General features: G+C 36.0%; 1 protein-coding gene and 1 long non-coding RNA gene across 7 annotated transcripts in view; one reads left to right on the top strand and one right to left on the bottom strand.

The window, feature by feature from the left end:
• Positions 1-4,767: 4,767 nt before the first annotated feature.
• LOC106978601 (uncharacterized) lies at positions 4,768-7,053 on the bottom strand. Its single transcript, XR_001430817.3, has 2 exons — positions 6,953-7,053; positions 4,768-6,715 (listed from the first exon to the last, which is right to left on the bottom strand). It is a non-coding gene; the product is annotated as an uncharacterized LOC106978601 (long non-coding RNA).
• A 51-nt stretch (positions 7,054-7,104) lies between these two features.
• Positions 7,105-25,779, top strand: part of TMEM161B (transmembrane protein 161B) — a 69,175-nt gene continuing 50,500 nt past the window's right edge. For 2 of the 6 annotated variants that reach the window (XM_053224727.1, XM_053224721.1), the window contains exon 1: positions 7,218-7,260. Coding sequence is in view for 1 of the 6 variants with exons in the window: in XM_015076295.3 (XP_014931781.1) it covers positions 7,258-7,260 (3 nt within the window). In the remaining 5 variants the exon portion in view is untranslated. Of the gene's footprint in view, positions 7,261-8,010; positions 8,208-19,935; positions 20,344-25,779 lie in introns of those variants that run through there. The other 4 variants (XM_053224712.1, XM_015076295.3, XM_027038666.2 and 1 more) reach the window with 4 other exon arrangements.

Raw genomic sequence — 25,779 nt, 5'->3', positions numbered from 1 at the left:
CCTATATAACTTGTATTTTCAAAATGATATGGTAAATGGTATTTTTAAAAATAATTTCTAACAGTTTATATCTGCTAGATAGGAATGCAGTTCACTTTTGTATATTAATATTATATACAGAATCATTGTAAAACTCTTAAAATTTATCTGTAAATTGTTTCTTCAATCTTTTATTTTTTGTTTTAACTGTCATACAATGCTAGCTGGGATCTCTAATATGGTACTTATTCCTGACTCTAAGGGACTGTTTAAAAATTTTCATTGTTAAATATATATGTTGTAGGTTTTATTGACTTAAGGAAGTTCTGGGGTGCCTGAGTGGCTCAGTTGGTTAAGTGTCTGACTTCATCTCAGGTCATGATCTCATGGCTCATGAGTTCGAGCCCCACATTGGGCTCTAGGCTCTGTGCTGACAGCTCGGAGCCTGAAGTCTTCTTTGGATTCTAAAAAATTAAAAAATTCTGCAAAACACAATTTGGCAAAAGGTTTTATCCATGTCTGTGTTAATTTTTTCAAAGGCTTTTTCTGGGCAACATGTTTTCTTTTTTGAAAAATTTCTACTGATTCAATCTCTTACATAGTAATCAGAGCATTCATATTTTCTATTTCTTCTTGAATAACTTTTGAGAAGTTACATTTTTCTAGAAAATCTACTTCACTTATATTTTTCCACTTGTTATAATAAAATTGTTCATGATATCTCCTCAATCTCTATAGCATAATGTCCTCATTTTTGTTTCTAATATTCTTTGTGTCTGCTTTCTTTCTTAGGTAATCTTGTCAAAGATTTGTCAATATTATTATTAAAAGGTGAAACTTCTGACTTTGTTGCCTCTCTATATTATTTGCTTTTTGTTTAATTCATTAATTTTATTTCCATTATTCTTTCCCTAATCTCTCAGGTTTAGGACAGATTATTAGATCTCTAATTTTCAGTTTTACTTTAATATTTAAAATTACCAATTTCCTTGTAAGTACTGTTTTAGCTGCATTCTGTAAGTGTTGATATGCAGTATTCCTGTCATTGTTCAGTTCTGAATATGTATTTTCTATTTTACATTTCATTTTCTATCGTTTGTTCTTTATTTGAATGATTCATCTTACATGGAAATGAATTTATTTTCCAAATGTTTCCTAAATTTCTATTAATTTCTATAAAATTAATTATACTGATTAGAAACTGTTATCTAATAATACCAATTCTTTGAAAATTTAAAAGACTTTTTATGATTACATTTTGTAAATTGTTCATGTGTACTTAAAGTATTTTTTATTTCTATTTTTCTGCAATGATGGACTTGGTAATTTAGAATAGCCCTTCTTGTGAAAATAACTAGAAAAGCTGGACAAAATAGAAAACAAACACCTGAAGTCATTAGAGAACTAATGGAAAAATCCAGTGGAAAATTCAGAAGAAAAAAAGAGTTGTTGAATCAAGCATTAATGACAGCTTTTCCCCTGGGATATCTGCTGATCCCAGAGAAGATGGCTAAGAAGCTCGAACAGAACTTCTGACTAAATTATGGAGTTAAGAAGACAAAAATTGGAGTTCATGGCCTGCTCTGGTAAACTCTACATGCTTCAAGTTGAGACATCAAAGGTCTATACCCTGGGGAAAAGTATGAACTAGAAGGAGATATGCTCAGAGTCCAATCATCTCAATCACTGACTCAAGTGATTTTAGCTTCCTAGTGCTCAAAACCCCTGCCAGGAGACATAAATCCTTTCTGCAAAAAATATCATTTCAGGGCTAAAAGTATAATTTCTTCACACAGTAGTTCTGGTATTCAATCCAAAAGTAACAACATAACTTAACAAAATATTATAAATAAAAATAAGCACAAATAAAAAAAATAGCATAAGTAATATAAAATAAAAAAAATGTAAGAGATGGGCGCCTGGCTGGCTCAATTGGAAGAGCATGAGACTCTTGTTCTTGGGTTATGAGTTCAAGCCCCAGGTTAGGTGTACAGATTACTTAAGTAAATAAATAGTTAAACTTAAAAAAAAAATGTAAGAGACCTATAGGTAAATAAGATAAATTTGGTAAAAAACCACAAGAAAAAACAAAGGAGCTTCAGATAATAGCAGACCCCAAAATTACTAGACACAGGTTTTAAAATGATTTATGCTTAATGTGTTTGAGAAAATAAAAGATCCGATTGAGGTAGATAACTAGACAGATAACTAGAAACCATAAAACAGAAACAAACAGAAATGACCAAAATGACAACCAAAAAAGTAACAACTGAAATAAATGCTTCAACAGGTATGTTTGACAGGAGATTAGAGACTTCAAAAGAAAACCATGAACTCAAAGGTAAGAATTATCTAGAATGAACCATCAGAGACAAATGAATGGATACATAAAGGATAATATAAAATGATCTATTATACATTTGAGTGCCAGAAAGAGAGAAGGGGGACAGGATGGGGGAGAAGCAGTATCTGATAAAAGCTGAGAATTTTCCGAAAGAGAATAAGAACATCATATCCCAGATTCGAGAAGCATTACAAACTTCAAAAAGAAAACCAACAAAACCCAAAACATTTAGTTACATCGTAATCAAACTGCTTCAAATTTAAGACAAACATCTTAAAAGCAGCCAGAGAAAAAAGATTACTTTTAAAGGGACAAAAATAAAACTGACATTATTTCTCAAAAAAAATTATGGGAGCCAAAAGCAATGGAATATATCTTCAAAATGATAAAATAGTTGTTAATTCAGTGAAAATATTCTTTGAAAATGAAGGTGAAGTAAATGGTTTAAGGATACAAAAATTGAATTTATCACCAGCAGACATTTACAAAAGGAAATACTAAAGCATGTTCTTCAGGAATAAGAAATATGATCCCAGACAGAAGCTCAGAAATTCAAGGAGTCATAAAGCACATAGACAAAGTAAATGTTTGAGTAAATATAAATGCACAGTAACTGTATAAAAATGTTGTCTTGAGGAATTTAGGACATTAAGTATACACAATGTATATAACATGAAGTGGGGTGGTAAGTAAAGCTGATGTGTTCTCAGGTCCTTGTATCATCCAGGAAGAGGTATAATACAACCTAATAAAAGAATATATAGCTCTCAAGTTCATGGGGCAGGAGAAACAGAATAATTAAAAAATAATCAGAAAGAATGCAAAAAAAGGCAAAACCAACATAGGACAAAAAGGAACAAATAATATCATAATAGATTCAAATCAAGCATATTAGTAACTATGTTACACATAAATGGATTAAACACTTCAATTAACAAAATATTATCAAAATAGATTTAAAAAATCTATTCTTTCATACCACTCCTCAGAGTAAAATGCCTTTCCCATCATACTCAGAATAAAATCCAAACCCTTTCCTGGCTTTCAATGCTAATACAATTTAACCCTTTTATACCCCCCAAACTTATTCTTTTCTTAGTCACTATACTCCAAAAAGGTAGGCTTCTTTGATTCCTGAAACATTCCAAATTAGTTCCTGCCTTAAGGTTTGCCATTATTGCCCTAGCTGCAAGCATGGTTTCCTCAATTTTTGCAAAAGTGGATATTCCCGTCAAATAGGAGCTTAAGTGGCATTTTCTTAGAAGCTTTCCTTCCTTCCTCACGTGATCTAAAATAGTCATCTATTTTAATTTCCTGACTACCACTGTTAACTATCTTATATTCTTATTTATGGTCAATTATCACTAAAATGTAAATTCTTTCATAGTAGGGACTATGAGAGAGAGAAAGAGAGTGTGAGTGGGGCAAGGGCAGAGAGAGAGGGAGACACAAAATCTGAAGCAGACTGCAGGCTCTGAACTGTCAGCACACAGCCCAACTCGGGGCTCGAACTCATGAAACACGAAATCACGACCTAAGCCGAAGTCAGATGCTTAACTGACTGAGCCACCCAGGTGCCCTGCAGTATACTTCTGAAGAGCATGTTGTTTTGTTTTTCCCAAATGAGGAAGATGAGAATTATATGGAGGTTACAAAGCATACTTTTGAGAAAGAAATAAGCCCCTTTCATCCATTCTTAAATAAAAGAAAATAAAATTTTAAAAATTACCCCCTTACAGAAAGGTTTTAAGGGTAATTCCAGGAATGGTGATTGATATACTTTGGTTACTTTTTTACTCTTTGTTCTATGTTTAGGATTTTCTTTTTCACATCAAAGCAATCTTACTGGTCATAATTTTGCAGCCTGCTTTTAACTTGGAAAAGAAACACTTCCCATTAGAAAGACTAGTCTAGGGGACCCTGGGTGGCTCAGTTGGTTAAGCCTCCGACTTTGGCTCACATCATGATCTCCCAGTTTGTGAGGTAGAGCCCTGTGTTGGGCTCTATGCTGACAGCTCAGTGCCTGGCGCCTGCTTCAGATTCTGTGTCTGGCTTTGCCCCTCCCCCGCTCACGCTTGCTCTCTTTCTCTAAAAAAAAAAAAAAAAAAGATTAAATAAACATTAGAAAGACTAATCTACTTTTAAAAAATAGCTATATTTCACTAAGTATACATGATAGCATTTGACTCATCTCTAATTGCTAACTACTGTTTCTAATTTTTTATCATTATAAGTATTGCTACCACGAATACTTTTGTTCATAAAGCATTTTAAGAGTAATGTAACTAAAGTGATTTTTGTCCACAACATTCATTTAAATGGTATTTCTTAAGGGGAAGGAGGTGGTCAACACAAAAAGGTCTCAGCTTTCTAGGTATTTATGTCTAATTAGGAAAACAATATACTATAGTAATTTGGGGGGAAATTACAAAGGCACCTTGTAATAAAGGACATAATAATCCTATTTATTAAAGCAAAGAAAAAGCAATTTTAATTTCTCAGAAGAGGAGCTAATCAGGAAAACATTTTGTGAACAATATGGAGCTGGTCTTTGAAACAGTGATAGGTCTTAATGGTTGAAAATGTTCCAGGTCATTGTGGGTGTTGAAGGAGGAAGTAACTTTTCTGCTGTTCTTAAGTTATTTGAGAACAGTTCTCACTCAGGACATTGCAACTTTTAATAAAACAAACAAACAAATAAGCCTTAACAATAAGCAACCAAGACTTGGATCAAAGATTAGACTAATTCCCTTGCCAAGAGTACTGAATTTCTTCCTAATCTCCCTTATCCACGTCTTTTATTTCCTTTCATAATATTCCCCTTTCTTTTTATCTGTTAAAGACTCTCATCTATTTTAAAGAATGGAAATAGGTAAATCCCTCTACTTCAACACATGTAACCAATACAAAACACTGTAATTATTTGTGGGATAAAAAAGACAGGGAGATGCTGCCTTTAAACATATATGGTATGCATTTTAATCTTTAGAAAACATTACGTATAACAGATTTTTCACACTGTAAAAGAAATTAGAATATTAAAGGATATTAATCAAGGGTTATTTATCAAATTGTCAAATACCAAATAAGGAACATAGAACTCCATGATCTATTAAAAATGATAAGCAGATAACGAATACTGACTGTGATTTCCTCTCGTGGTTTTACTCTGGCAGGAATAGATTCCATCCTGATAATAATTCCAGTCTTACTGTCACATAGGAGGAGATGCTCTGTGAACCTCAATGAGGCTGCCAGGTTTAGGACGGATGTAAGAACCAAAGTGTCAGAAATGAAAGAGTAAGACTTCACAGGATGTGTTGTTACTGACAGACTGATAGCCAGTTTCCTTCTCCACCTTTTCTTCCTCAAGGATAGCAGCTGCTTCCCACAGATACACAAGCAGAACGACTCCAATCCTTCTCTACCACACTTATCATCTGCAGATGCCCTGGGGCTTGTCTATTTACAACCTTGTCCCTATAGAGCAGAGGTGGAACCCTCAGGGAAGTTCTGGATCCGTTAGCAGCCCGTCTGTTTCACAAACTATTTCTCAGCCCCACCCCACCTCCAGCTACTTACAATGTTGGTGCTTACAATTCCTGTGTCTTTATCACATTATTCATCCCCCTTCCACCCCCACCAAAAAAAGAAAATTTAAAGTGAAAACAACTCATACACTCTGTCTCTAGTGTCTCTAGGCCCCTTTTTCATATAAAGCATGCTTCTTTGGGGTGGCTCAGAAGTGGTTCCCATGGTCTTTCGACCATTTATAGCTTGGGTATCATGCTCTCCAGGTACATGTATAGCCACTCCTGCCTGCCCAACCTTCTTAAATTTCTTGTTAAGCTTCCTAGTTTACCTCCCAAGACCAGCTTTATAACAAAACTAGATACTGGCAAAAAGAGATCCTGTAAGTGAAATTGTAGATACAGTCACGTCTTAAACAAGGATCCCAAGTTGTGAGATTAATTTCTGGGTTAAAGGTGCTCTGTATATCCACTTCAAGCCTGCCTCCAGTACCGTGGCTTACAGCCAAATAAAAAAAGGCACAGAGTTGCTGGGTACAGATTTTGGAAAAAAACACAAATTAAGAGGTACACGGGAGTTTCACTTTTTCCCCAGCTGATGATATATATTTTTTAAAATAAAAGGAAACCGTCCACATTGGAATGTATTAAATAGGCAGAATTCTCCTCCTGGTTTCTCTGCTCTTGGTAGATGTTCTTCTGGCTTCAACTGGTATATATGAATAGTGAAGAAACATCTGAGGATCAAATTCCACTGCCCCGCGGAAGAGGAGCGCTGCAGGACGCACTAAAGCAGGTAGAAGAGATGACGGAGGGACAAACAGGTCTGTGGAGATCCGGAAAGTCTCCAGGAAGGGGCAGCCTGGAAAAGGAGAAGGTAAAAGAAAGCGCGTGGCTGAGTTCAGGCAATCACTGTTGTCTCAGCACGACCACGGCCTGTGATTTTTCTCCCTCACTAAATCCTCTGGGGTCAGTCCCCACCCCGTTCATCAACCTGCGCCTCCATCGCCTCCCCGGGCGAGGATGCGCTCCGGCCCAAACCACCCAACGTACCTCCGAAGCTCACGGTCGCAGCAACACCCCCCGCCCGCCCACCTACCTGTGCTGCGCCTGCGCCTCCCCCCCGCGCACTCTCAAGGTCAGCACCGCCCCCAGCCTCTAACCTAGCACCCACGGAAGTGGCATTAGAGGACGTCCTGCGTATGCTCACCTCTGCGTAGCGTGGGGTCGCAGGCGTTCAAGGAAGGGAGGGACTTCCTGTCCCGCGCGGGCAGAACTTCCGCCAGAGCCGGAAAACTCTCCCTCGCGTTGTTTAAGAGGCTCCCGTCTGCAGGGTGGGGAGGGAAGGTTCAGGACGGTCCCGGGGATTCCAGGGCGTCCGGTCAACGACCTGTCCTTGGCGCCATGGTGAGTCCTCGTTTGAAGACTGGAGTAACAACAGGGGGAAGGAAGGGGCCATGAGGTTAGTCCTGTGAAGGTAGCCAGTCGGATTCCCGGCTGAGGATGGAACAGGCGAGAGCAGTGGGATGATTCGTGGGGCAGGACCCCGCACCTGTCCCGGAGTGCTGAAGCTCCTGGGCCCCTGAGGAAGCGGCATCCGCCCTGCCCAAAGGCGAGGTTTGTCCAGGAGTACCTAGTAGGTAGCCAGAATGTTTGTGGTCCATTCACTGTGTATGGCGTGTGGCGCCAGGTGGTCCCTAGAGCTGACCTTGCCGGGTTGATCATTTCCGCCCCTCCCTCCTCCTCTGCTGCTTGGCAGTGGCCAAGAACTTAAGATGTTAGAAATTCCTTTAGCTTTTCCAAGTTGACACAAAGGAACCCTTTCTTGTAGAGGATCAACACTTGTCACCTAAGATAAAGGGCAAAGTCAGCTTATCTTTCAGACTCAGCCCATTTGAAATTGGGAAGGGTGTCATAAAAAATTCAGACTCGGTAAGGAGGGATTTTATTCGAAAGGAATATTGCAAAGGTCTGGGGAATGGGACTATTGCATAGGGAGAATGCTCTAACCATAAGATCGGCAAGAGTCTCAAAGGTTAAGCAAAAAGGTTTTTCTTTTATAGGGAGGAGTAAAATAATGGTAGGAAGAACCATATGTGGGGAGGTGAGATGAAAGCATAGTACATTGAACAGTTACTCAGATTGTTTTACTCTCAGGCCAGTCTGTTCTGAGGAAGAGCTGTCAGAAAGGAGTTGTATGCTGCTTCAGACTGAACCGGGGGAAAGAGGATCTTAACCAGAATTTCAGTAACAAATGTTTTGTTTCAGTTGATCTGTGGGCACATGCAGTTCAGCCAATCACTTGTGAAACAACGAATGGGAATTTGTGGGCTCTGTCTCTGAGCTTGTCATAGGTAAACACGTGGGGCATCTGTGAGTCTTACCTAAGTCATATGGGTACCAGTGGTTCATTGCAGTAAGCCCTTTACAAAACACAAAAGGGTGTGGGGGGTATTTCTGAACCTTAGCTCTTTTCCAAGATCACAGGGATCTGGTAAAGTTCAACATTGTCAATTATTTGACTATATAAAAGATTTCAAATTCTCATCTGGAAGGGAGTGTGTCTTGGCATTTAGTTTCAGTGTACCGTGTTTATCCAGGACCAAATGTCGACCTTGTTCAGCTGTTGTGTACGATGTTGGACTTTCGAATGACTTAGAAACTTCAATGAATGTGAAAGAAAAGAACTTCAAAGTAATGTGGTTTCTGGTGTACTCTACCAGCTAATGTAACATATGATTCTTTTTGGCACTCTGTGTGTTTTTAACTTCAGTGAATAATACAGCTTTTGTTCATTAAGAGTTTTTTTTCTTTTCTTCTCTTTTATATCAGTGAAATTAAGACAAAGATAGAGTATAGTAGAATGAGAAAGAGCCAAAGACAATAATTAGCCTAACCACCTTCACTCCACTCTCTCCCTAATTTGACATAAGGAAGAGTCTGAGGTCTGGAAACAAGCACTGGTTTCCCTAGGATAACACTAGTTTGGCATAGTCAGACTACTACTGACTTAAAAACTCAGTTAAAAATCTCCACTTCTAAATTTAAGCTCAGTTTTTGCTTATTGGTCTGAAAAGCAGAGGATGAAAATACAATAAAAATCCTTAAATTTACAATAGTCACAAAGAAGCTGAATGTGAACTTACGCCCAGTATTCTGTAATACTAGAAGGAGAACTCCTCCTCCTGCCATCTCAAAAAATATAGTTTTATTTTAGGTTGAGGTAAACTCATGCTGTTTCTCAAAATGTCACGTAAGAGAATGTCACCTGGAGAAGGTCACCAGGGGCCAACTAATTGACTCTCCATTCTGGTATTGCTTATATTTTTGTGTTAACTTAACTCCACTTAAGTGTTCCCAGTCATGAAGTTGATAACGTCTGTATATGAAAGTTTAGGCAATGTATGGAATCCTTCAAAAGAAAAGGTTTAGACATTAAATGAAGTGAGGGGTTGAATTTATTTTGAATACAGCTTGGTTAAATTGAGAACTTTTTCACAGCTTGGGCCTAATGCTATGCAAAACAGGCTGTACTTGAACTCAGAAGACCCAGATTCTGCCCATTATTAGTTCCATGAATTTGGAAAAAGGAGTCAACTTAGGTAAGGGTTCCAGTTTCCTCCTAGATAAGAGAAGTGGGGCTTGATGAAGATTAAAACATCTTTTTTTTTTTTTTTTAAGTTTACTTATTTTGAGAGAGAGAGAACGAGCAAGCTAAGGAGGGGTGGAGAGAGAGAGAATCCCAAGAATCTGCACCCTTGCAGAGCCTGATGTGTGGCTCGAACTCTCGAACTGTGATATCTTGACCTCAGCCTAAACCAAGAGTTCTTAACTGACTGAGCCACCCAGGCACCCCAAGATTAAAATACTTTCTAATTCTCACATTTCTGATTCTTTAACTTTCAGGACTTTTTTCAGAAGAGGTACATGTTTCTCATTCAAAAAATTTTAGTCTTGGGGCGCCTGAGTGGCTCAGTCGGTTGAGCGTCCCACTTCAGCTCAGGTCATGATCTCATGGTTCGTGAGTTCGAGTGGGTTCGAGCCCCTCGTCGGGCTCTGTGCTGACAGCTCGGAGCCTGGAGCCTGCTTCAGATTCTGTGTCTCCCTCTCTCTCATCCCCTCCTCTGCTCATGCTGTCTCTGTCTCTCAAAAATAAATAAATGCAGAAAAAAAAAATTTAGTGACTTCCACTTTTTTCCTTACCCACTTTTTTCCTTACCCTTTTGATTTTTCAAATTTGATTTTTTTTTCATTCTCCTTGTGTTTTTTTTTTTTTTATACATCATGTAGGTAATACTTGGAATCTTTGTACATATGTTTGGCCAGGTATTTCACTATTGTCCTAAATACTATTACAGAATGGAAAGCAAAGCGTTGGGACACCTTGATTTTACTTGTTTTAATTGATAAAAATTCACTCTGTTCTTTTATTCCCTGGTACATTAAGTAGACCCAAACTCAGTAAATGCCTGTGCATGTAATAAGGTTCTTCTGTTGTGAGCAGATGAGAGTAGGATTATGGTCCAGACTAAAAATACTTAGTATTCACTCTTAAGTTTTTCTTTCATGTTGTAAAAATTGTTAGTCTATAGACAGTTTACTAAAGGAATGATGAAACTATTTCTTCTCTTATACTTTTCTTTTTGAAAATTACAAATCAGCTGTAATCAAATAGATCTTTTTACCATTTAAGCTTATTTGCAGGACAAAGTATGTAGAATAGAGCTAGTTCCTGGAATTGGAGGTATCTCATGGCTTGTTTTATTTATGTAGCATTCTGTGATAATTTTTATTGCTGGGATTGAGCTATGTTGTCTGTTGGCAAAAAAAAAAAAAGGGCTGTCAACTTCTGCCTTACTCATTTAGAGTTAATGAGAAAGATTAGGGGGCCGAAAGGGGTATTGAGAAGAGAATGGTAAATGTTATAAGAGGTATGTATAACGTGCTCAAAGAATAGAAGTAAGAAATTCTAACAGTAGGTGTCATGTAGTAGGTGACTTAACTGAGGACACTAGTTCTTAAATTTGAGTTTGTGTAGAATTCACCTGTGATGTTTGATAAAAATGCTTATCTGGGCCCCATTAATGGGAGGTAGAGTTTCAGAATCTTACTTTTAATGAAGAGTTTTACAGTTAAATCTGAAATTGGCAGTCCTTAAACCATACTTTGAGAGAACTCTAATGCAGACCTTACAGACTTTAGTTGAGATATTGGAGAGATTTGTGTTGGGTGATGATCAAACATCTGCAGTTTATTGATATGGTGGATTCTTTTAATTGATTTTTGAATATTGCACTAGCCTTGCATCCCTGGAATAAATTCCGTTTGGCTGGGATATATAATTCTTTTCATATGTTGCTGGGTTTGATTTGCTAAAAGTTTAGGATTTTTGCATTTATATTTATAAGAGATAAAGATGATCTGTAGTTTTCTGGGCTGAATGCTTTCTGTTAAGGAAGGTCATTAATTGTTGATTCAGTTTCTTTAATAGATACAGGCCTGTTCAGATTGTCCATTTCTTATGTCAGTTTTGGCAAATTGTATCTTTCAAGGAATCAGTCCATTTCATCTAGGTTATAAAATCTGTGGGCATGGAGTTGTTCGTAGTACTTCTTTATTATTTTAATGTCCGTGGAGTCTGTAGTGATGTCACCTGTTTGGTTTCTGGTATTAGTAATTTGTGTCCTCCTTTTTCTTAGCCTGACTAGGCTTATTGATTTTATTGATCTTTTCAGAGAACCAGTTTTTGTTTTCATTGATTTTTCTCTATTGATTTCTTCTTTCCAGTTTTACTGATTTCTGCTCTAATTATTATTATTTATTTTCCTTCTGCTTAGTTTGGATTTAATCTGCTCTTTTTTTAGTTTCCTAAGGTGGAATTTTAGGTGTTTGATTTTAGATCTTTTCTAGTATTTACATTCAATGCTATAGATTTCTGTTTAAGCACTGCTTTTGCTACATACCATAAATTTTGATAAGTTATGTTTTAATTTAATTAAAAATATCTTGAATTTGTCTTGGTTTTTCCTTTTTGACCCATGTGTTATTTAAAAATGTATTGTTTAGTCTTGACATATTTTGGGATTTTCCACTTTTCTTTCTGTTTACTGATTTCTAGTTTAATTCCATTGCAGTCTGAGGGCAGACATTGTATGATTTCTGTTTTTTTTTAAGTTTAAGGTGTGTTTTATGACCCAGAATGTGGTCTTTCTTGGTGAATGGACATGTGTAGCTTCACGGATGAATTCTCAGGTTTTATCAATTAGCCATATAGTGGCAGAGATTTGGGTTTCTTCCCACATCTCTGATTTTTCCTGTGACTTCTCTCCTTCACTACTTTCCGAAAGAGGCTTAGTTCAAATAATAGTAGAGACTGTTCTCATGGGTAGAATTTGGTTTATTTAAGATTGATTCTTAAGACTAGCTTATACTCTGGTTTTGGTCCACTTTTTAAATTTAGTTCTTTTGTTTGCTCTGGAGTAAAAGCGTAAAGCAAATTTGGTTGATTTTAGAAAATCAGAAGATAATTGAAAGTGTTCGTTTCTAAGAGAGAACTTATTTTCTTAATGTTGTACTGTGGTTTTGCCCATGTTACTAAGTCGAGCGAACACAACTTGCCCCAAAGAAACTTTGAAGAAACTTGTCTGTGAAGTGTCTCTTTACTCTTTATCTACCACCTACAAACAAAAATCTTTGAAGGTCTGGTAGAATGAACATTCGCTTGGTTTTGATTGAAATGATTATACCTTTTCCTTCCCCAAACATTTAAAAATCATGGTCTCTTCTCACAAGTAATGTTTAATCGATTATTCACTATTTATTAAGCACCATCTGTATGTCAGGTATATCTGTATTCTTGGCCATAGGGATATAACTTTATTAAACAGGGATAATACTGCCTTTGTGGAGCTTATGTTTTACTGGGAGATTCTGATGATAATGAAATGAGACATAATATGTGTTGGTTGTGATAAATGCAACTAAGAAAGATAAAAGCAGGGTGAGGGATAGAAAATGATTAGGGTGGTTGTTTTATTAGTTAAGTTATTCAGAGAAAACCTAAATGAGGTGACAGTGGAACAAGTATGATTTAATATACATATGTATATATCTTCAACATATATGCGTGTTATCTGTGAGTACATATTTGGGAGCTATACTCTAAACAATTACTATAATGTCAGGCACAAAGCTCATATTGTCTGTAGCTATATAATTCTTTCAATAAAGTTAAACATTATCATTTTTCCAAACAGTGAACAGGTAAATAATTTAAGTATTTTTTTTTTTTAGTTTTTTATTTTTTTCAAGTTTATTTATTTATTTTGAAAGAGAAAGAGAATGAGGGAAGGGGCAGAGAGAGAGGGAGAAAGAGGGAGAGAAATTCCTAAGCAGGGCTCCACACCAGCAGCATGGAGCCCAACGTGGGGCGTGAACTCACAAACCAGGAGATCATGACTAGAGTCAAAACCAAGGTTCAGACATCCAAACTACTGAACCACCCAGGCGCCCCTAAAGTATATTTTGTGTTTTTTTCCTTAAAGAAACCTCTATAATAGTAAGTGATGTTTTATTTAATAGATTGGTTTGTGCCACATATTTTTAGTCTTTTAGTATATTTTTTGTGAGAATACAACTCATTAACTCACAATATACTGATTTTACATTCATATCTTTCACTTACATAAAACAGACTTAGTTATTCCATTGTTAAAGTAGACTAAAATATCTTTTTGATTTGCCCATAATCAAAAGATTTAGAAAAACCTGGTATCATTTCAGCTTTTGATTCTTTGATCTTGAGACTCAGGGTCTTAAGTTGTATTTATTTTTAAAAAATCTTTAGGTAGTATGAAAAGCCAATCTGCTCATACATGCTCATAAGGATGATTTTGGGGAAAGTACAATAAATATATGGCATGGAAAGTATGCTTGAACTAGAACTAGATGACTTCTGGGGTTTGACTCAAGTTTTTGTGATTCTGAATATGTGAAACTGAGTATCACTGATATTCACTGATGCACATTTAGTTGAATGTATATTGAAGTGACTGACAGTGGAGGGAATATTCAATTTGTCTTTCAAGAAGAGTTTCACAGAGGATTGATTGGACTAGGTCTTTTAAGGGTAAGTAGAAGTATGTTAGGTGGGTAAGAAATTGAATTTTACTTTTCCTCATTTTATTTAAGTAAAAGTATTTATGTATCCTACTTACATTAACTCATTTAAATCTTCATGAAGTATTTAATCTTGGATTTTTTTTTTCCACCTCCACTTTTTTACCTGCTTTTTTTTTTTTTTTTTAACCTCTATTCCACAGATGTAGAAATGGAGAACACAGCAAGATTAGAGTAACTCTTCCAAAATTAAACAGTTATTGGTGGTGGAATTTGACTTGAACGCAGGCAGTTTGGCCATTGTATTGTTGTGCCAGTTTTACTGTTGACATTTGATAGGTTTCAACTTATGAGAGGAGTCATTTCCAGAACATTTTCCTATAGAAACAACATTAGGGTGCTATATTTCTAGAAAGTCTTTCCCAATCTAGTTAATAACTTCTATTACATCTCATATACTATTAAAGAAATCAATCATTACTGTCATGCATAGCACTAATGATTAGCCTAATTAAAGTGCCAAACAGGTCTGACATTGCTGCATTCACTCAAAATAAGAATTCAGTCCTTCATATTCTCTCCACCTTAATTGCATCCAGTTAAGGCACTCCTTCTGTACAGTATTAATTTCCATTGCGCCTCTAGTATAGACTTGTAGTAACATTGATGAGGTGAGGGGCAATTAGAGAACTGGAGATGAATTGGAATTTCTTGTCATTGTTAAGTATCTAGTGTGCTAAAAGCCTGTCTCAGCCCATTCTTTTCCTGAGGCCTTCTATGGATTGGCTTGCTCATATCCTTTCACTTGGACTACCTGTTGCATATAGCTAGAACTTAGTTTTCTCCCTGAGTTGCAAATAACATAGTATCATAGGGTACCTTGCATTCCCTACCATATGGTCAACGCACATGATAAAGGTTATTACTACCAGTAGATTTTTTTAAAAGTCACCTTGCCATGTTACTTACTTCCAGCTGATTATAACTGTTTACTTATCATAAAGGTCTTTTAGGGAAAAAAGTTGAAGCTCTGGATGATATTGATGAGTCTTTGTAATACATTCTTGGAAGTAGAGAGGTTTGGATTGTGAAGAAGAGATGAGATGGAAAATAATAAGGGACACTAGAGAGAGAAAGGGAGACCTTTCTCCTCCAGAAATTAATTATGAAGAAAGAACTTCAACAAGCTGTTCTTTTCTGTATTATAAATATATGAGTATAGATTGCCATCATATGATGTCACAAATAAGGCACTATAAGGCTATGGTAGACTATGGCTTTTTTTTTTTTTTAAATAAACATGATACTTTTATCTTTTTGATAGATAGTAGACGCCTTTTGAAATACTAATCTGATTGCTTATTTTTTTTATGTAGTTATCTGTGTCTGCCCTTTACACAGTGCTTAGCTGATTTTTGTTATCTTTCACCATTTGATTGCCACTGTATGCCCAAATACAATGATTTACCTAGCAAAGCAATGCCACACTTTCCTGCTTTTTTTTTCCTAAAAGAAAAAGTCATATTGGAGGATTCTGCTCCGTCATGACTTCATTAAGTTCATTATGTTTGTTAAGTATTTTTATTATTTCAGAAGATTTTAGTCATTTTTATGATCAGTATAAATGATTGATTAAAAATGTTTCCAATTCTTTGTGATTTATGGGCATATGTATTCAAATATGAATGTTTATGTCTTTTGTTTCTGAATATAGTCTTGCTCAGAAGAGAAGCCATAACTTTTTTTCCTGAAAAGTTTTACATTATTAATAGTTACATTTATTAGTAGAATTTTCTTAAGTTTAAATTCTTGCTTATTGTCTTTTCCCTTCCCTGTATTAGGTTAATTAATATTAGGACAGTGAAGCTTCACTTTATCATTTATTACCAGACAGCTTTGTTGGTTGGGTGGGTCAAATGCTAACTAGAATTAGAATTAATTGTAAACTAAGTCTGTTTTCTAATCAGGAGGGACAGATAAGAAAGCTTTGGTAACATTCATTATAATATTAAATCATAACTAACTGAAACATTAGTTGGTTAAGACTAACACTATTTTTGGGGCACCTCAGTGGCTCAGTTGGTTAAGTATCTGACTCTTGATTTCAGCTCAGGTCGTGATCTAATGGCTTGTGAGATCGAGTCCTTCATTGGGCCCTGAACTGGCAGCATGGAGCCTGCTTGGGATTCTCTCTCTCTCTCTCTCTCTCTCTCTCTCTCTCTCTCTCTCTCTCTGTAAATAAATTAAGTAAATAAATAAACTTTAAACAACTGTTTTCTAACTTGATTCTGTTATTTATTGAGTACTTTTGATTTTGATAGAGAGCTTCTCAATCATATTAGAAGTATTGAAGGTCATCATAGTTCTTTCTCTTGATAGTCACTGAAAAAGAACATTTCAGATCATCAAGAAAAGGAATCCTTTAATAGGTAGAATTGGCCAAGTATCTGAGATAAACTTAAAAAACAAAACAAAGTAATATTGTAAAACTCTTGGTATTCACAAGTCTCCTGAGAGAAATTCCTGCAAACCACTAACAGAGGGGAGAATGCTGGGCAGTGGGCTAGGTATACTCCTTTACATCAGAGCTTGGAGCTCTGATTTACTTTCAGGTCTCCTATAAATGTTAGCTCATTTAATCCTTATGAAGAAGGGATAATTGTTCCTATCAGCAGTAACTACACTTCACAGGCTTTGACGATGGTTTAGAAATGGTAGGTGTGTGAATGCCAGTAATCCATTGTGTTTATTTAAAATAACTGCAATCATCAACAATAAGATCTTTTAAGAACTTGGAGATCATTTGCCAACTCCTATCTTTTGTAGATAAGAGTAAGTCCCAGAGAGAGCTAGCTCATCTGTTATTAGTGACAGCGAAGTTCTTTGATTCTAGTATGGTTAATTATTCAGTACATTAAAATATTTACAGTAAGTGCATCTTTCCAACAGTTACCATTAGGAGTACACCTTAAATTTTCTTGGCTTTTGTGTGTGGCTTAAAATTTAGAGTTAAGCTAAAATTTTTATTTTAGATTTGTTTTGATGACGTTTTATTAGTGTACTTACCAAAGTTGTCGTTCTTAGTTTGTTTAAAAGAAAGTATTTGTAACACAGACTTAAATTGCTAAATTGAGAGTATTATCTTATAGAAACAGACTACTTTCTCTGAGATACAGTGTATTGTCTTTTGATCTTAAAGTGAATAATTTTTTTTTTTTTTATGCTAAAGTTTAGTGCTTGGCACATAGGAATTGAATGTAGTGAAGGACAGTAGGCAAATTTATGCTTTATCCTTTTATTTCATCTAAAAGGTAGTATTCAATATATATTGAAAACCTGCCGTGTTAGGCACTTTCCGGGGAGTTGGGTTAGGGCTCAAGAAATGAGATGAGTAATTTCATTGGAGAAGAGATCCATAAATTGTTGGTCACAGTTGAGCATGATAAAGTCTGTTTTGGAGTGATGTATATTTTTTTTTTTTTTTTTTAACAAGGAAGGTTTTATAAGGGAAGTGAATATTGAGGGATGGGTAGGAATTGGTTTGAAGTTGATGATCTATAAATGCTAAATACAAATTTATTAGTTGTAATTAATAGCTTCTTTGGATATAGATCTATATATAGGGGTATTTTCTGTAATGTCAGAAAATACAGTTAAGGAAGAGTACTACATTTAAGAATGCCGTCTTCCATTGAACCTTTTATTTGTTACTTATTAGTACTATAATGGAACATTTATGAATGTCTTAGAAAAAGGTGAAGTGGCTTGTTACCATCTTTAAAAATATTGCATTCTTCAACATTTTTTTAAAGATTTTTAAAAAATAAGTGTTTATTCCACACTGTATGTTAGCCAATTTGACAATAAATTATACTTTAGAAAATTAAATAAATGTTTATTCATTTTTGAGAGAGCATGAGCATGAGAGGGGTAGGGGCAGAGAGAGAGGGGGCCAGACGATCCGAGGCTGGCTCTGCACTGATAGTAGCGAGCCCAATGTGGGGTTGGAACTCACGAACCATGAGATGATGGATGACCTGAGCAAAAGTCAGACACTGAGTCACCCAGGCATCCCTAAAGAGAATTTTTTATTTTTATTTACTTATCTTTTATTTATTTATTTTTATTTATTTTATTTTTATTTACTTGAGAGAGAGAGAGAGAGAGAGAGTGCACACAAGTGGGGGAGAGGGACTGAGGGAGAGAGAGAATCTTAATCAGGCTCCATGCTCAGTGTGGAGCCCGACACCAGGCTCAATCCCACGACCCTTGGATCATGACCTGAGCTGAAATCAAGAGTTGGACACTCAACCTCAACCAACTGAGCCACCCAGGCACCCCTCTTCATCAACTTTTTAACGACTTTGCCTTACCAATTTATGTCAAGAAACATGTCTTCTCAAGTTTATTTATAAATTTAATGAAATTCCAAGGAATGGTTTTATATCGTCATCTTAAGCAATAAGTCTGGAGAGTTGTTTTTGAATATAGTTATATCAAATTCATGCATGCTCCTATGTTGTATGTGTTATTAAGATATTAAGGATGTACCAAGGTATTTTATTGAGAATTTTTGATTTTTGGCTTTAAAGTACATTAAATTTCTTACTCTCAGTTGGAAAATAGCAAAAATTTCTGCTCATACTTTTTACTTTAAAGAATTAAAAACACATTTTGTGTTGTGAAGCACGATGGTGGCAAATCAAACAAATTCTGTAAGCAATTAAATTCGAAAACCCATGTGCTTAAATTCAAATCAGAGCAGTTGGTAATTATGTTTTACAGTTTCCTTTCTCTGATTTTACCTTCTTATTTATATAATTCTATTGGTAGTATTATTTTGAGGTGTATGAAGTTGCTGTTTGGTAGGTCAGAACAGTTAAGTATCTGTGATTTCATTAGATTCGTTTAATAAATCTATAGTAAATCAGTAGGTGACCTTATTCTTTAGCTGGTTTTCTATCAAACCCTTTGATTATTTTCATTTTGTTTATTCAGCACAGTTTTCCTTTTCTTATTTTCAGACCTGTTTAACTGTCTGTAAGGGCTGGGGCTAAGTAAGGACCAGCGTAGCTCACATAATGAACCCTAAGATTCTAGAAATAGTCTATTGGCAAGAATTCTCCTTGCTTGTTAATGATTGTTTAAGGCTGCTTTTACCTGCTTTGGCATTATATGGAAGAGTTTCTCATCTTGATTAAATCTATACAGCCCTTAAACTAGAAGTAATCTTTATTATTATTATTTTTTTAACCAGCTTGAGTCTGTTAGTCATCCACATGTATATCACACCTTTCTTCCTGAGTTTGTAGACCTCTTCTCAGTCACATTGCCAAGATCCTGAGCTTGGTTTGTTTATTCTTCAAAGTCTCTCAAACTTTGTTTTAAATTTAATACATCTCTACACTACTTGTACTTCTCTTCAGTAGGACACGTCTCATAAAGTTTTTTTCAGCTTGCACCTTTGGTCTCATCTATTTCTGAATCTTAAGTGATTAAATTCCCACAAACCCGTCTCTAGAACATTCAGCACCCATCCAACATTGGTTCCTTCCCTTTTGCCTTAAGCATGTTTTATTTTCCTCCTTATGAGGGTATATTTTAAATATATTTTCTTTGTCAACCATTCTAGTATCCATCAGATTTTCCTGTTATTGCTCAGTTTCTTCAAAGAATAATTTTGTCCATTATTTCCATCTAATCTTTACATAATTGCTTAAGTTTTATTCTTATCTGCTGATACTTCCCTTACAGAGATAATTAATAATTTTATGCCTAATTCCCTTTTTTCTCTAAAAATTTTAATTTTTTGGTTTTTCTCTTCCTTTTTTCTTTCCTTCCTTCCTTCCTTCCTTCCTTCCTTCCTTCCTTCCTTCCTTCCTTCCTTCCTTCCTTCCTTCCTTTCTTTCTTTCTTTCTTTCTTTCTTTCTTTCTTTCTTTCTTTCTTTCTTTCTTTCTTATCTTTCTTGTAAGCTCTGTGCCCAGTGGGGGACTGAACTCACAACTCTGAGATCTGGAGTTGTACACTCCACTGACTGAGCCAGCCAGGTGCTCCTGGTTTTGCTTTTGTTTTTGAAGCTGTCTTAGTTCAGGCTTTTTGGTGTTCATTGGATTATTTCAGATGGCTTCTATTTTACCTCTTTGCTTCCAATTACTTTTCACTTTAATTTTCTACTTAGTGGCATAGTTATCTTTCCAAAATATATATATCTTTCCAAAATATATATAATGGATTTGGTTCATTCCAGTCTTAAGATCCTGAACTTATTTCCGAGTACCTGAAGAAAAGTCCATTATGTGCAACCCCTATCAAAGTCTAAAGCATGTGGAATTGCTCATTGTTTTGGATCTTGCCATTTACTCTCTGTACAGGTGGGTGTATCTGTCTAAACTTTTTTCTTTTTCTGTGTGAGAGTGGGATACTTCTTTAACCTTTTAACACTAATTCACATGTCACCTCTGTGAACCAGTCTTTCCCAGCTCTCCCACTTGGATTTAATCACTGCCTTTCTTGGGGTGCTCCCATAACACTGGCACTGACCTCTACCATACCACTTATCACATATTATTTGTAGGTGGAAGTCAGGAGTGGTTAACACTGTAAGAGTTTGATACAAACACCTGATGCAAGATACGAGTTATTCTCTAACCTTGAACTTAGATATGGATTGGTTCCAAGACCTAAGATAGACTAGATTGTAGCCAAAGCAGTGGTATTTACATATTGAAAGATAGAATAGTTTTTATCTAGGTTTTTGTCTTTGGAAAGAGTATATCAATTGGAATGCAGTTTTATCAGTTGAAAGTCTAGAAGTTTAGCCAGATTTAAACATATTTATCCATATCTATTTAGGGTTGAGAGTATTTTACCCCCTAGCTATTCTGTATATTCAAACTTCAGCACTGAATGAATGAGCTATCCCTCAGTGCTGCCTTTTGGTCTCAATCACTACTCACCAAGCAGCCTACTTATTATTTGACCTCCATAGGATCATTAAGACAGTGATTGAATGGAACACTTAGTGTACTTTAACATCTGATCTACTTGATAGTTTATGTTTCACTGTAAATTAGTTGATAAAATTCTTACAACCTGATTATTGCCAGTCTGTTTCATGTAGATTGGTTGTACCAGTGAAGCATTTTTTGTGTGTGTTCTGAAAAGCTGAGAATGTAGCTAAGTTGCTGTCCTTGGGAGGCCTGCCTGAGGCTTGATGTTCCTGCAGTTTTCATGCACATTGTCTTCTAGGATTCTACAATCACCCAAACCAAAATGTCCTGAAAATATCTTTGAGATCGTCTTCATTTTTATTCTACAGTTGTTTTCCTTCATGTTCATTCACAAAGTTTGATTGGTTTTCTTCTGACATACTTTATCTTTTTTTTTTTTCTTAGTTTGAACTGCTTCTACCTTAGTCTTAGGTTTTCTTTTTAATTAATATATTTCTATGTCTCATTTTTCTTATATGTTACTGGCATTATTTCATCTTCCTATCCTGTTTGCTTAAAAGTCTTCCAAGGTGATCTTATGTGTCCTCTTGGTTTTGAAGACTCAACAATGGTAGATTCTGTCTTCATTGTATTTCCTCCAGTTCTTTGCCCTATAATACAAAAAGCCTGCTTTGGTTGAGCTAAGATTTTCACTGTTGCGTGGTTACTCTGTTCACATTTTCGTTTAGCCTCGAATTCCCTTTTAGTCTTTATCTCTGTGATATTAGTTTCCATGTTAGGTTTCACTCTATGAAACTTTTCTTTCTTCTTCTTTTTTTTTTTTTTTTTTTTTTTGTTGCTGTTTTATTATTTTTGAGAGAGACAGAGTGTGAGTGGGGGGAGGGCCAGAGAGAGAGAGGGAGACACAGAATCTGAAGCAGGCTCCAGGCTCTGAGCTCTCAGCACAGAGTTCATTGTGGGGCTCGAATCCACAAACCATGAGATCATGACCTGAGCTGAAGTCGGGGGCTTAACCGACTGAGCCACCCAGGTACCCCACCTATGAAACTTTCATATGCAGTTTGTTCAGTTTCTCTAGCTTTTGTTCATAGTACTGTCCAATTTTGTCCTGCAATACTGTCTTAATTTTTTGGTACCTAGTATGATAATCTTGGATTTTAAGTTCTGTTAAGACATATTCTTTTGCAGTGTTGCCATTCATTTAGTTGTTCAACAAATATCAAATGCCCTATTATTTGCCTTGAACTATTCTAAATGTCATTGTGCTAAGTATTTGGGATTTAAGTCTGTGAAACACAAAGTTCCTTTGCCAACTTCTTGATAACAGCCAGCAAGATATTGGATATGTGTTAGGCAGATAGATAGCCTGTACTTGTAAATTAAATTTTTATTTGCTTTTCCTGTTTATAGATATAAATAATTTCTACAGTGATATAATTTGGATTTGTATCATTTTTCACATTGTTTGACCGAGACCCTAACCAATTTGTCACATAATATATGGTGATATACAGTTCTTATCACCAAAGTAAGAGAGATTATACCTGCAGTACTGCTACTGACTTTAGCACAGTTCTTCATGTCATACCTGAGCTTAGCTATCTTAGTGCTGCGGGGTTAGCAATTTTTGTTGAATACTGATCTGATCATACTACTTCTCATGGGTTTCCTGTTGCCTTTAGGTTACATTCTAAACCCATTAGTTTTGAAGCAGATACCACTGGTGGCTCGTTCACTCAAGCTGAGTTCATTGGATTTTGACTCATGCTTTAACATCCAAAATGCCCTTTCATAGGTTTTTACCCTTAATAATTTCTTTCTCTCTCTCATTTTACTGTGTTCTCAGAACCTTCTGCCTATCCTCTCATCACTTTGTATCGTAATGGTCCCTTTACTCTCCTAGTTCCCTGGCTGCTCATTGGTGACTGGGACTCTGCTATTTCTCCCTATTGCATTTGAGTGATCTAATGCTCAGCGCATGTACTTTGTTGCTCATTAAATGTTCATCGAATGGGCTGAATTGATTTAGTGGAAAAAACTTTAGGTTGGAAATTAAGGGTCTGGGTTTTGGATAAGTCTAACTTTGATCTTTGTTGTTTGAACCCTGATTTCCTCATTTGTAAATTGCTCAGAGATAGTTTAAGTGCTCAAAGTGTGAATTTGAAGTTTTATGTAAATCTAGGTTGAAATAACAAAATGTATACCTTTAAATTATTTGAGCATCTCTTAAGTCTATCTCAACATGTCTAGCTGTCAGTAAAAGATGTAAACAGTCAAGAGACAAAAATTAGGAAGGTTATTGGGTAACGTTGGGTGCTCTGATCAGATGAGGGGCCACCAAATGTGGGGTGTCCCAATTGGATGGGGACCGGTGGCAAGGCAGTGAAGAATTCATCCAAGGCATAAGGAGATAGAAGTTTACTGAATACACTCAAGGGAGTGGCTGGCAGCACAATAGAGCAGAGGCTGCCACAGGCATTGGTGAGGGGCCACATTATAGGGTGGAGTGAGGGAATGTGGGGACTTTGGAATTTCCCCTTTTTTGGTAATCTTAGGAATTGTGCCTGGTTGTAATTGGTCAGTTAGGGCCTATACTTATTTTGAGGTGGGTTGCTTAATGAGCTTGTTTGCAATCAGCTGGGTGGTCTGTCTGATTGCTGTGGGCCCTTTTGCTTTACTCAGGTTAGCTTTGCTCAAGCCTATTGCCTAAAAACAGCCTCTATAGGTAATATCCTCTTTCCTTTTTCTCCCTTCTAATTTATTCAGGGAGATTATACTTGAAATCGTTTGGGGGTGTCTGAGTCCCAAGTATATATGCAAATATGCCTTCTAATGTTAAACAGCATGTGCTTTGTTTCAGTTGGTTAGCAGGAGAGCTAGTTTAATGAAACAAAACAAAATGTCAACTCTACTAAGTCTGACACAGTATTCTGAGTTTTATTTTCTGTATTGACAAGCAAGATAAAATGTTGAGATTTGATATATTTTATTTCTTGGAGAGTTGTTTAATTTTCCTTGGTAAGAACTTTTTAAACCTACCCAGAAATGATTACTGACAAAACTTGAAATGATTATTCTTCTAGAGACTAAAGGCAAATAACTTTGTCTTGCTCTTCATGGCTTCAGGTTAATAGATAATAGAAAGTTATCTTAAGTTGAAACCTAAGTTGCCGTAGTATTTCACCCATCTTGGGTCATATGAGCTATTTCACGAACAACTTTTCCCACTTTAATTATCAAGAGAATCAGGGCCTACTGGCAATGAATCTAGACAGAAACCATCACTTTGGTTAAATTTTGATGCCTTAATAAAAGCATTAGGGCTACTTGAGTCATTGATCCCAGTGGTTGTGTTTGAGACTTGAGCCATGATGGACTTTGTAGCCTCACTGTATCTCTCCCCAGTTTAACAGTTTTCTGTTGTGAAATATTTGATTGTTTATGGCTAAATGTATTTAATCATTGTCTTTAATTAAAAATGAGAAATATTCAGGGATTTTTATTTTTAAGTTAAACAGTTCAGTAATCATGCTTTTGTATAAACTTAGGTGTACATAGGCACACCTGAGTGGCTTAGTCGGTTGAGCGTCCAACTTTGGCTCAGGTCAGGATCTCATGGTTCATGAGTTGGAGCCTGGAGCCTACTTTGGATTCTGTCTCCCTCTTTCTCTCTCTCCCTCTCTCTCTCTCTCTCTCTCTGCCCCTTCCCCGCTTGTGCTCTGTCTGGCTCTCTTTCAAAAATAAACAAACATTAAAAGAAAAAACTTAGGCATACATAGATTCTAAGTTGGGCAGTGAAGGCAGGTTATTAGAATGATTTTTATTTATTTATTTTTAGAATGGTTTGTTTCTAAATTTCAAATTGTTGTGTCCCTTAGTTAATGAGTTGAATATTTTTTATACTTTAACACATTAATCCCTAGAATGTACACTATAATTGCTAATTTCATAGTAATGTCTCAAAAGTTTATTTTAGTATTAATCTATTAAATTGATAATATATAACTGGTAACATACAATATAATAATTTTGGTGAAATCATTTCCACATAATCTTACCTCCCTAAAAATTAGATAACATTCTAGGAAAGGTTCATTGACTTCTATTAGAAAGTCAGAAGAAGACTGACTTATATAATAATACATTTAGGACAGTATATAGATGAGCTTTTGGGAAAATATTTCTAGCTTTGTTTCAAAAGGTAGAAGTGGCAGGGTGCTTTGGTGGCTCCCTGAGCCACTGGACACTGTTAAGTGTCCCGACTCTTGATTTCAGCTCAGGTCATGAACTCACGGTTCATGAGATCGAACCCCACATTGGGCTCTGCACTTGACCGTGGGGAGCCTGCTTGAGGTTCTCTCTCTCTCTGCCCCCATCCCACGTGTGCACTCTCTCTGTCCCAAAATAAATAAGTAAATTTAAAAAAGAAATCTATTTGAAAGAAAAAGTGGACGTGGCATAATGAATAGTGTTCAGGTTACATTTTTGCCTTGAACATTTTTTAGTCAAACGTTAGCTACTGCATTGAGAGCGGTGTTTGCCTTTCTTGGGGTTCTCTTTAATTCTTCCTTTGCCTCTATATTTGATAAACTTTTGAGTTCTGCACAAAGATATGAGAATGCATTTCTCGTCTCAGTACCAGAGATACCACTGTAATTTAAAGCTTCATTATTTCAGGTCTGGGCCATTGTAGAAACCCAGTTCATATTTCTAATTATCCTCAATCCAGTTTGCTGATACTTGTTTTTGCCTTTGCATGGTTTACATCTTCACTTCTGCATCTATCAGCAATATCATGCTTAGTGATTTGAAGCAAAAGGAGAGAGTTGAGCAAAATACCTCTCTTTCACTGTTCAT

The sequence above is a fragment of the Acinonyx jubatus genome, chromosome A1, assembly GCF_027475565.1.
Source record: "Acinonyx jubatus isolate Ajub_Pintada_27869175 chromosome A1, VMU_Ajub_asm_v1.0, whole genome shotgun sequence".
In the NCBI taxonomy this organism is placed as follows: domain Eukaryota; kingdom Metazoa; phylum Chordata; class Mammalia; order Carnivora; family Felidae; genus Acinonyx; species Acinonyx jubatus.
This window is presented reverse-complemented; position numbering and strand designations above follow the sequence as displayed.